The sequence below is a fragment of the Pongo abelii genome, chromosome 12, assembly GCF_028885655.2.
Source record: "Pongo abelii isolate AG06213 chromosome 12, NHGRI_mPonAbe1-v2.0_pri, whole genome shotgun sequence".
Lineage (NCBI taxonomy): Eukaryota > Metazoa > Chordata > Mammalia > Primates > Hominidae > Pongo > Pongo abelii.
The window spans coordinates 105,301,638-105,313,829 of record NC_071997.2 but is presented as its reverse complement, the minus strand read 5'-3'; the positions used below and the strand labels follow the sequence as shown (position 1 = coordinate 105,313,829).

The following is a 12,192-nucleotide window of genomic DNA, read 5'->3' as shown; positions in this document are numbered from 1 at the left end:
CCTACTGTGTAAAAGCACTGCAAGGGCGGATGGTGGGGAAGGCAACAGACAAACCTCTGACTAAAGTTAGGCTGGTCACTGCAGAGGATGACTATTTTAGTTTGGTTTGAATCTTCTAGACATTATCAGAAACTATCACATTTAGAGCAGACCAATTAGGGTTGGCTGGGATGGTTTCAGGGGGTCTCTTGATCAAAACCTATTTATAAGTTTTAGTGATATCCATTATTAATGAACAATGGGCCTCACTTTGTTATATATGCTTAAGCTAAAGACCAAATGTCCACTGGTGTCCATAATTGTGAAGACCAATTTAAAAAACAATCTTCCTTTAATTAAAAAGTAAAATCGGCAGGGCATGGTGGCTCACGCTTGTAATCTCAGCACTTTGGGAGGCCGAGGTCGGCAGATCACCTGAGGTCAGGAGCTGGAGACCAGTCTGGCTAACATGGTGAAACCCTGTCTCTACTAAAAATACAAAAAAAATTAGCCAGGCGTGGTGGCTGGCACCTGTAGTCCCAGCTACTCGGGAGGCTGAGGCGGGAGAATGGCGTGAACCCAGGAGGCAAAGCTTGCAGTGAGCTGGGATCGCACCACTTCACTCCAGCCTAGAGGACAGAGCAAGACTGTCTCAAAAAAAAGAAAAGGAAAATGATAAAGCCGTTATTTTTTTTTTCCTCCCGCCTCAGCCTCCCGAGTAGCTGGGACTACAGGCGCCAGCCACCACGCCCGGCTAATTTTTTGTACTTTTAGTAGAGACGGGGTTTCACCGTGTTAGCCAGGATGGTCTCAATCTCCTGACCTCGTGATCCACCTGTCTCAGCCTCCCAAAGTGCTGGGATTACAGGTATGAGCCACTGCGCCCGGCCGATAAAGCCATATTTTAATGCCCCAATTATAAGTAGAATCAGAGTTCTAGAGTGGCAAGGGCCCTAACTCCTGAGAACCCTGAAATTATACACAAAATTATGTGTGTACAGTATATATTTTTCTCTGAGAAGGTCTATGATTTTAGATACTCCAAAGGGTTGATAGCCCAAAAAAGTTAAGAGAAGAACTTTTTTTTTTTTTTTTCCCCCGAGACAGAGTTTCACTCTTCTCACCCAGGCTGGAGTGCAGTGGCACGATCTCGGCTCGCTGTAACCTCCGCCTCCCAGATTCAGGTGATTCTCCTGCCTCAGCCTCCCGAGTAGCTGGGATTATAGGCACCTGCCACCATGCCCGGCTAATTTTTGTATTTTTAGTAGAGATGGGGTTTCACCACGTTGGTCAGGCTGGTCTTGGACTCCTGACCTCAAGTGATCCGCCCGCCTCGGCCTCTCAAAGTATTGGGATTACAGGCATGAGCCACCGTACCCGGCCTTGAACTCTGTCATTTCACATACATTGAAAATGAGACCTACAGAGTGAAATTGCTTGTCCAAGTTCTCACAACTCATTTTTGCTGCTTGAATCTTAGGCCTCTTAGTCTACATTATTGTTTCCATTATAGATACCTACGTTTCTGAGTGCAGAAACCTAATATGAAATATAATATTCATGAAATGTACACCTATTTTAAGAATGGACTCATGTATATGGAAACTTGATTTGTGACAGAGATTGCATTACAAATTAGTGGGTGAAGAATGGACTTTCAACGAATGGTTAAACATATGGAAAAAAAATAAAATTAGATCCCTACCCACATTATACATAAAAACAAATTCCAGGTGAAAAGCAAAATTTAAAAATGTTAAAATATAGGAGGGAATAGGAAAGAATTTCTTAAATAAGACTTAAAGCATTATAAACTATTTTCTTTTTCTTTTTTTTTTTGGAGATGGAGTTTCACTCTTATCACCCAGGTTAAAGTGCAGTGGCGCAATCTCAGCTCACTGCAACCTCCACCTCCCCGGTTCAAGTGATTCTCCTGCCTCAGCCTCCCGAGTAGCTGGGATTACAGGTGCCCTCCACCATGCCCGGCTAATTTTTGTATTTTTGGTAGAGACGGGGTTTCACCATGTTGGCCAGGCTGGTCTTGAACTCCTGACCTCAGGTGATCCGCCTGCCTTGGCCTACCAAAGTGCTGGGATTACAGGCGTAAGCCACGGTGCCTGGCCTCAAACTGTTTTTTTTTAAGTGAAAAAAAATGGACTATTTTAAAGTGAAATGTCTGAACAGTAAAAGACTCCCAAAAGGAGAGAAAAGACAAGCCACAGGCTGAGGCAAAAATATCTGCAATGCAAATAACCACCAAAGTCTATACAAGCAGATGCAAAGAACTCCTTCAAATCAATGAGGAAGAGACGATCTGATTTTAAAAATGGGTAAGAGATAGGAACTAGCAATTCACAGAAGAAGAAATATAAATGGTCAATAATTATTATATATGAAATTAATATGAGATCTAATTTTATATATATCACGTTTAAGCCAAATTATGAAGTCAGGCAATTTCAAGTATTACAGAAGATGTCAGACAATAGAAACTCTAACTGCTGGTGGGAATAGAAATTGGTATAACTTTTTTAGAGAACAATTTGGAAATACTTAGTGAAGTTGAAGACACAGCTCCTCTATGATTTAGCAGTTCCATTCTAGGAATGGAACTAACTGAATCACTGTAATAGTGAAAAATCAGCAACTTAAATGCCCATCAATAAGAGGGAGGATATAAAATGATTCAACGTAAATATAACAAAATGTCCGGATTTGACAGAACTGGGTATGGATAAACAAGTGATAATATCTTCTTTTAAAAAATTGGTTTAAAGTGGAAAGCTTCATAAACTTGTGTGTCATCCTTGCACGGGGCCATGCTAATCTTCTCTTTATCATTCCAATTTTAATATATGTACTGCCAAAGCAAGAAAAATATCATTATTATTTATAGCTAACATTTATCATTATGTATCAGGGATAAGTATATTTCATATAAAGTACTATTTTTATCCCTATTTTGTAGATGAGGAAACTGAGATATAGAAAGATGAAGTAACTTCCTGAGATCACACAGGTAGAGAATTGAGATGGTTTGACTCTAGAGTCCCATTCTTTTTTTTTTTAATTTAATTAATTTCTTTTTTCACAGAGACAGGGTCTCACCATGTTGCCTAGGCTGGCCTCAAACTCCTGAGCTCAAGCAATCCGCCCGCCTCAGCCTCCCAAAGTGGTGGGATTACAGGTGTGAGCCACTGTGCCTGGCCCAGAGCCCCATTTTTAACAGCTACATTGTATAGGTAATGCTATTCTCTATACTACTTTTTATGCTTGAAACATTTCATGATAAAAATATGAACATATAAGATTTATAAATCTTATATGTTAATATTTGTGAAATGCAAATAAAGTTTCTGTCATTATTAGTTACTAATGATAAACTATACAAAAAATAAGACCTCTTCCAGTTCTAACAGTCTATGATTCTATGAAGTCTAAACAGGAAAATTCATAAATTTAATGGGCCTTCTCTACTCACAATTTGCCAACCCTAAGATATATGTCTAGAGAACATGAATAATTATATGGACCTCTGGGTTTTGTTTTTGTTTTTAAGAGATGGGGTCTTACTCCATCATCTAGGCTGGAGTGCAGTGGCACAAACATAGCTCACTGCAGCCTTGGACTACTGGGCTCAAATGATCCTGCCTTGCCCTTCCAAAGTGCTGGGATTTCAAGCATGAGTAACTGTGCCTGGCCTGAACTTTTGTTTTTATGTCTAGATATCCAGGTAGAGATGCACACATATTGACTTAAACATTTCATATATATCCACTGTACATGTGGGGTTACTATTTACCTGGTGCGTCTCAGATTCCTGCATTCCCCACTGAATGCAATCCTGTGGTATAGAAGTGCGATATAAACACCTATTTTGTTATTAAAATTATGAGAGAGTCTTACTCACCTATAGCAATAGTCTTAATATCAATAAGATAAGCCAATTTCTTATTATCTTCTGTTCCTCGCTGACACCTCTCATTAATACGAACACTGAAACATGAAGGGTGAGGTAAGGCAAAATGGGCTAAGGTAGTTGGGATGTTTATTAAAGGCTCTGAAGTACCATATGGGATGAAGCTTTTATTTATTTATTTATTTTGAGACAGGGTTTCACTCTGGTTGCCAAAGCTGAAGTGCAGTGGTGTGATCACGGCTCACTACAGCTTTGACTTCCCAGGCTCCGGGTGATTCTCCCACCTCAGCTTCCTGAGTTACTGGGAATACAGGGGTATGCTACCATGCCTGGATAATTTTTTGTATTTTTAGTAGACAGGGGGTTTCACCATGTTGCCCAGGTTGGTCTTGAACTCCTGGACTCAAGTAATCTGCTTGCCTCCGCCTCCCAAACTGCTGGGCTTATAGGCATGAGCCACCACGCCTGGCTGAAGCTTTTGGATTAACTGGAGGACACAGAATTTAGGAGTCCAAAAGGAATTATTTTGGGTTTCAGGGATTTAGAGAATCTTGTGAGGTTACCTGATGAGGTGGGGATTCATGAATTCAGTGCGTACAGAACCCAGGGTGTCATTATTCCCATATTCCACCAGGGTTAGCTCTCCAGCATTGAAGATCATGCATACCTGGGAAAAATGGAGGTGTTATACGGTGGAAAGGCTACATGAAGAAAAACAGTAGTGGGAGGTGTACTGTCAGTTCAAGGTAACTACCACTTTTGTCCTTGTTCTCTTACCCTGCCAATTTCATCCTCCCTGTTTCTTTATCTGCTGTTTCCCTATCCCTTGCAACTTGCCATCTTTATGACACAGAAGCTAGAAGGAGGCTTATCAAGATGGTGATGGTGAATCAAGCTCTACTCACATTCTCATTTTCAAAGAAATACTTCTCATTGCCACCAGATCCTTGCCAGGCTATCTGTAATGGGAGAAGACTTAAGAAGAAATGTGGATAAATACCGAAGATAATGCCGAAAGAATGAAGAATGACAGGTTGGGAAGTGGAAAGATATATTTACGTAGGCTTTGGCACTACACAAAAGAGGTGCTGTATCAGAATTTGCTCTGGTCCCCGAGAGAAAACAATGAGATGTTTCTGAGAGATGGCATAAAAACAGTCCAAATATGGTGATTCATACTCTGGGATTATAAACCTCCTGGGTCTCCTTCCCTGAAACCAGGTCCCCTACACCAGAATGTTAGAACTTCTCATGGAGAGCTTACCCCTAGGGATTTTGGGTCCTCACAAGTATTAAGCCAAGATGCCCCATTCCCCACCCTACCCTCAATTTTGGTTCCTACCTCACTAAGCCGATTAGTGTTCAGGTCCCCCAGCAGCAGTGTTTCTGATGTGTGGGCCACCAAGTAACGTTCCTTTCCTAGGATTTTCACCTCTTCCACCTCATAGCCATAGTGTGACTTGAGCACCACTCGGGTTCCTGATGACAGGTTCTTCACAATCACCTTGGTAAAGGACAAGTCTGAGCCCCTTAGGCTTCCCCAGCCCAAAAGAAGGGTGAACAACCATGCCCTTTGCCCACCTCCACAGCACTAAACAAAGCTAATACCTTGTTTCTTCCCTGGGTCTAGGATATTGTTGATAGTAATGATATCTTATATTTATATGGGGATTTACTATTTATGAAATGCTTTCCTATATTATCTCTTTTGACGCTCATAATTTATATAATTCTGAAAGTTCCACTGGGTAAAACCAACCACTCTGTGTTCTCATAGTCTTTGTACAAACCCTATATATCATTAATCACAGTGTATGTATTGATCAGTTGATTGACTGACTTGACAGGGTCTCAGTATGTTGCTTAGACTGGCCTTGAACTCCTGGGTTCAAGCAATCCTCCTGTCTCGGCCTCCTGAGTAGCTGAGACTACAGGCATGTGCCACTGCATCTGGCTAATATTATTTTTTGATATGTCTGTGTCCTCTGTGATAATGATCTCCTTGATCAAGGGACAATGTCTTACAGATAATTATCTGTGTATTCCCAATGCCTAACACTGCTGACACATAGTGGAGAATGAATAGATGTTTCTGGAAAGAACAAAAGAATGAAGAAACCAATGTATAATAAATGGAAGGACAGAGGTAGAAAAAAGAGAAAAGTGCGCCCAAGAACTGAGACATTTTTAGCTTGCAACATCACACACAGTGAGCTCAGAGGCCTTAAAACAACAGAGTTCACATTTATAATCCTATTTATCCAATTGCCCAATTGCCAGTGTGTAGCCAGTAAAGTTTTAAGCCAGGAAGGCTTTAGTGGCAATCTCTGCACACCTTATGCCTGGTGCTTAAAACTTTTCTTTTTTTTTTTTTTGAGACAGAGTCTTGTTCTGTCACCCAGGATGGAGTGCAGTGGTGCGATCTCGGCTCACTGCAAGCTCCGCCTCCTGGGTTCATGCCATTTTCCTGCCTCAGCTTCCCAAGTAGCTGGGACTACAGGCACCCGCCACCACGCCCGGCTAATTTTTTTGTATTTTTAGTAGAGACGGGGTTTCACCATATTAGCCAGGATGGTCTCGATCTCCTGACCTTGTGATCCGCCCACCTCGGCCTCCCAAAGTGCTGGGATTACAGGCATGAGCCACTGCGTCCAGCCAAAACTTTTCTTATAATAAGCTGCAAGAACTACAGCAGGAAAGTTACCACGGTGTTGCCCTGACATATTCTGTTGCCCAGAACAGCTCTTCCAGAGGGATGAAGATTAAATTTGAACTATGGCTGTGGCCAGAAGGCAGGGAAATGTTACAAGGATGAATAAGCCACACAAGGTCTCAGTGCAGTAGGCTACCATCCTGCTTACCTGGCTAGGTCCCACATACGTCAACTCAAACTTGTTCTTGTAAATACTCCTTCGGAGGCAGCAGTCAAACTGTTCCACCCCACCACATAGTGTGCCCTAGAAGGGAAAGTGACAGCATAAAAGATCACACACATAGTACACTGGCATGGGGAGAGTATCTAGAGACATCCTCAAAACCTAAGCTCTAGAGTCTAGAGAAGAGTTGGCAGTGAAAGAGCTGGCAGTTTTTGGAATTACCAAGAGGAAAGAGGCTACAATCATTGGACTCAAGGGCACAACATATTACTGGGATAAAAGGGAGAAACTAGCCCTGCCTACACACAATTTTTTGTCCCTTTTGTGACCTCCAATAAAGTATGAATTTCTCTTTCCTGCCTTTAATGCCAGAATTTTAGGTCAGGGTCAAAAGGAAAGAGGAGATTCTGTAGTGTCAGGGAACAGTGCTTTAGGATAAGGCAGGATTTTTTTCTAGTTTGGTGAAAGTCACCAATCCAGAAAGGGATTACTAGTAACACACCACACACAGCCGTGAGCCATCCCGCTTCCAGGCCAAGGCAGTGATGGTGTATAAATTGGTAATCTCCTTGGGCTTTGCCTCTTCCCAGATGCTTCTTTGAGGGATCCAGTTGAACACCCGAAGCCTGAAATAAAGTATGTGGCTTTTAGAAGAGATCGAGGCTGAGCTAAAGAGTGCAAATGGGCTGATAACCAAAGGAAATTAGTCTTGCTATATCAGAAAAGAAAGGAAGTAAAAAGAACAGACAAGCTAGGCAGTCTAGCAGAAGAGGATATAAAGGTGCACAGGAAATAAGCTGGGAAAATCAAGGCAAAACTAAAATAGAATGAGTGAGGGGAGCAGAGAAAACAAAAAGACCAGGGCAGGTGAGAAAAATAAGCTACTAGGAGCAAAAAAATATGGAACAAGGAGATAAATGGTAGGAATCAGTGAAGAAAGAATACGAGGAGACATAAGATTGAAGGGGATAGAAAGACAGGACTGACAAAGTGGGGGTTAAACACATGCCAGAGAAATGATGAGACCTGGAACATGGCTGTTTATCTGCTGTTCCATCATTCATTCATTCATTCGCCAAACATCTGAGCATATCTTAGATATATATAGCATATAGATGCTAATCTAGGCACTGAAAAGATGAATAATAAGCCCCCTTCTCAAGGACTCTGATTTAGCCATCTATCTGGCTAAACAACAGTAGTTTGCAAACAACAAACTGTAATATAATGTGAGAAACCCTAAGTGGTCTCAAAGTGGGCAATGGAAACAGAAAATAGAGATGAATTCTGCTGTAGAAGTGCAGGGAGAGGCACAGAGACAAAACAACAGCCCAGGACATTTTGGAACTGCCAGCACACCAATGGATAGCGGGAGCAGGAAGAGGAAAGTGCATGAATTACATACATACATTTGATTCTGCTCCAGTCTCCCATTCTGGCTCAGAATAATTTGGCTAAAGCAGAGAGTGTTCGCAGGGAAAGTAGGCAGTAGATAAAACTGGAAAGGGGACTCACCTGTCATAACTTCCTAGCACAACAGACTGGCCCCCAGGACTTGCTACAGCTGTGGTGAACTCCCGCTCCTGAGGGTCACGGCTATAATCAAAAGTTTGTAGCACGTGGCCTTCTTTTCCATAGGCTACAATTTTCCGATCACAGCCTGCAGCCACGATGCTATTGGTTGCCCATGCCAAGGCATAGGGTGGACACGGGTGGTTAACCAACTTCCCCTAAGACAGAAGTAGAGGGTTTCAAGCACTCTTCGAAGACTCCACCCGAGAAATTCCTCACTCTCAACACCTTGTACATTCACTCTGACCATCATACCCTGCGGAAATCTCTTCCAACATTTCCCTATCCCAACACATCCTAATCCTGAACTCTTCACAAATTGTCACACACACACACACACACCCACCCCTATACACACACTTGTTGACCTTGTGCTCTAGAAAAACCTCAAAATGCTTGTATATTGGAATATTTTTTCTTTTTTTTTTTTTGAGACAGAGTCTCACTCTGTCACCCAGGCTGGAGTGCAGTGGCACGATCTCAGCTCGCTGCAACCTCCGCCTCCCAGGTTCAAGCGATTCTCCTGTCTCAGCCTCCTGAGTAGCTGGGATTACAGGTGTGTGCCACCACACTAGGCTAATTTTTCTATTTTTAGTAGAGATGGGGTTTCACCATGTTGGTCAGGCTGGTCTCGAACTCCTGACCTTGTGATCAGCCTGTCTCAGCCTCCCAAAGTGCTGGGATCACAGGCGTGAGCCACAACGCCCAGCATGTATTGGAAATTTTTAATATGCACCTGGTAAAGCTCCTCCTAAAAGGAGATGTGCTACACATTAACCAACACCGTCTGGGCCCACAAAGAGCATAGGGCTTCTTTTTTTAAGGAGGGTTAAATTTCATTATTATACAAATAATTCTTTTTTTTTTTTGAGATGGAGTCTCACTCTGTCGCCAGGGCTGGAGTGCAGTGGCGCGTTCTCACCTCACTGCAACCTTCCTTCCCGGGTTCAAGCAATTCTCCTGCCTCAGCCTCCTGAGTAGCTGGGATTCCGGGCACGTGCCACCATGCCCGGCTAATTTTATATTTTTAGTAGAGACGGGGTTTCACCATGTTGGCCAGGCTGGTCCTGAACTCCTGACCTCAGGTCATCCACCCGCCTTGACCTCCCAAAGTGCTCTGATTACAGGAGTGAGCCACTGTGCCCGGCCTATGCAAGTAATTCTTTTTTTTTTTGAGATGGCATTTCACTCTTGTTGCCCAGTCTGGAGTGCAATGGCATGCAATTTTGGCTCACTGCAACCTCTGCCTCCCAGGTTCAAGCGATTTTCCTGCCTTAGCCTCCCAAAAAGCTGGGATTACAGGCATGGGCCACCACACCCAGCTAATTTATTTGTATTTAGTAGAGACAGGTTTCACATCAGGCTGGTCTCCAACTCCTGATCTCAGGTGATCCACCCGCCTCGGCCTCCCAAAGTGCTGGGATTACAGGCACGGCCCACAAGTAATTCTTAATGTAAATGATTCAAACAATACACAATTATATAGAGTAAAACATGAAAGTTTCCTTTTTATCCCCCATCTTTTTCCTTTCCCCTCTCCAGAGTAAACTGTTAACTCTTTTTTCTATGAATCTACATACATAAATATATGTTATATATATTTTACATAAATGGGAATAATTTTCACTTTTCATTACTCTAAGAGTTTTTATTTCCCTTTGTCTCAAGGTCTCTTTCACCTGATTCATCCCTTCTTGTAAGTAGTAAGCTCCAGGCTCCTAAACACAAATCCTCTCAGTGGCCCCATCCAACTTTTTCTCTGTCCCTGAGTTCTCCCCTAGCTTCCTCCCTTAGTATCTCAATCCAAATGCCTTAGAAGTCCAACCTCCTCTAGGAGGGCTCCTGGAATTTCCTTATCCCCTATTCCACAGCATCTTTTTTTTTTTTTGAGACACAGTCTTGTTCTGTCACCCAGGCTGTAGTGCAGTGGTGCTATTTCAGCTCACTGCAGCCTCAACCTCCTGGGCTCAAGTGATCCTTCCACTTTGGCTTCCTGAGTAGCTGGGACTACAGGCCCATGCCACCATGCCCGACTAATTTTTGTATTTATTTTTTGTTTTTTTGGTAGAGACAGGGTTTCACTGTGTTGCCCAGGCTGGTCTCAAACTCCTGAACTCAAGCGATCCAAGCCTCCCACAACATTCTTTATTCATACCTGTGACTCTCCAGAGCCTTCATCATCAAAGAAATACCTAACGATGGTACCATCTGCATGACCAGAGAGAATTCCTTTCCCAGAGCAACTAAAAAAGGAGAAAGGAGAGAAATACAGGAAGAGATTATTTTATCTCACCAAGAAAACCCCTTTCTCTGTCAAACACAACCCTGTCTGTGCTTCCTGCTACCAGTCCTCCTGCCTTTCATACTATGGTCTTGCAGTCCAGACTTCCCCACAGCATTTTCCTAACACTTTCAGACTCTAGTGATACTACTCCTCTTCACTCACTTTGTTGTCAGGGACACCACGTAAGACTCTGTCCCATAGATGGTAGATGATTTATTAGTTTTGGTGTTTGCTAAACGAACCTGAAAATGGAAAAATGGACACAAGTATGGTTAGGCTATTTTAAATTTAACTAGGCCCTAAGAAAAAAAGGAAAAACTGTCCCACAGAACTGGTCCCTATGCATTCTCCCCAGTATACAACTTGATCCTAAGAAAGAGGATGAACCATATTCCTCTCTCCAGAACCATTATCCCTACCACCCCCTCTCTTGTGTTTCCCTTCCCTCTTTTACCTTCCCTTCAGCCAGTCCAAAGACAATGATGTACTCTGCAGGCCATTGCAGACAAGTGACAGCACTCTGTGTGACAGGAAATAATGAAAAGGATAACCCCATCTGTGTGGGCCAGCACTTTTATAACAACTTCAACACCCCACCACACACCACCACCTCAATCTCCTATAGGGAAGGACACAGCAGGGCTCTAAGGAAGACAGCAGATGACCATGAACAGCCATGAAGCACCATCCTTGCAGTAGGAAAAGTCACATTCAGATGTTAGAAATGCAACTCCTGGCTGTATTTATAAGTAGATATACTGATATATGTTTGTTCATCCTAAGCTTCCAGGGACTGGTTTGAACTTTACCGTCTGGATGAACTTGTTGCAGATGACTTTCTTGTCACCCCTGCCAAACAAAAGAAAGGGAAACATATTAAAAACCACTTCCAGGCCAGGCGCGGTGGCTCACACCTGTAATCCCAGCACTTTGGGAGGCCAAGGCAGGCAGATCATGAGGTCAGGAGATCGAGACCATCCTGGCTAACACGGTGAAACCCCATCTCTCCTAAAAATACAAAAAATTAGCCGGATGTGGTGGTGGGCGCCTGTAGTCCCAGCTACTCGGGAGGCTGAGGCAGGAGAATTGTGTGAACGCGGGAGGAGGAGCTTGCAGTGAGCTGAGATCGCGCCACTGCACTCCAGCCTGGGTGACAGAGTGAGACTCTATCTCAAAATAAATAAATAAATAAATAAAAACCACTTCCATAAACAAATTGCCAAAAATGATGCTGAGGGAAGAGAAGAAAGAGCAGATTTCTTCCCTGGCCCAGTAGTGTTTCTGACTACTCTGTAGGAGCCCTGAAAGGAGGCATATGAGGGAGCCTAAGCAGCTTCAGAACAATAACAAAGATGTGACATCACTCTGGGCTTCCAGGATCTCACAGGGCCTCCTGTTGACCTTGGACTGTTTCCTCCAGGGATGGGATTGAAGAACACGTGGGACAGGCGAAGGCAGAAAAGCAAAAACAGACTCCAGAAAGTCTCTGCCTTCAATGGCCAAGCTTGGCTTCTCATCCCCTTTATTTCCCCTCCCCAGTGAGGCATTTCTCTTGCCTTCCC

General features: G+C 43.2%; 1 protein-coding gene and 1 non-coding gene across 5 annotated transcripts in view; both read right to left on the bottom strand.

The window, feature by feature from the left end:
* The window catches only part of IFT172 (intraflagellar transport 172), a 44,625-nt gene that overhangs the window by 27,028 nt on the left and 5,405 nt on the right, over positions 1-12,192 (bottom strand). For all 4 annotated transcript variants that reach the window (XM_054547700.1, XM_054547701.1, XM_024242626.2 and 1 more), the window contains exons 4-14: positions 11,440-11,479; positions 11,085-11,150; positions 10,793-10,872; positions 10,502-10,589; positions 8,290-8,504; positions 7,277-7,400; positions 6,760-6,855; positions 5,241-5,402; positions 4,804-4,857; positions 4,462-4,565; positions 3,890-3,975 (exon numbers count right to left, since the gene is read on the bottom strand). In XM_054547700.1, the coding sequence (XP_054403675.1) occupies positions 3,890-3,975; positions 4,462-4,565; positions 4,804-4,857; positions 5,241-5,402; positions 6,760-6,855; positions 7,277-7,400; positions 8,290-8,504; positions 10,502-10,589; positions 10,793-10,872; positions 11,085-11,150; positions 11,440-11,479 (1,115 nt within the window). The remainder of the gene's footprint in view (positions 1-3,889; positions 3,976-4,461; positions 4,566-4,803; positions 4,858-5,240; positions 5,403-6,759; positions 6,856-7,276; positions 7,401-8,289; positions 8,505-10,501; positions 10,590-10,792; positions 10,873-11,084; positions 11,151-11,439; positions 11,480-12,192) is intronic.
* LOC112132130 (U6 spliceosomal RNA) lies at positions 2,750-2,851 on the bottom strand. The gene has a single exon (XR_002913945.1). It is a non-coding gene; the product is annotated as a U6 spliceosomal RNA (small nuclear RNA).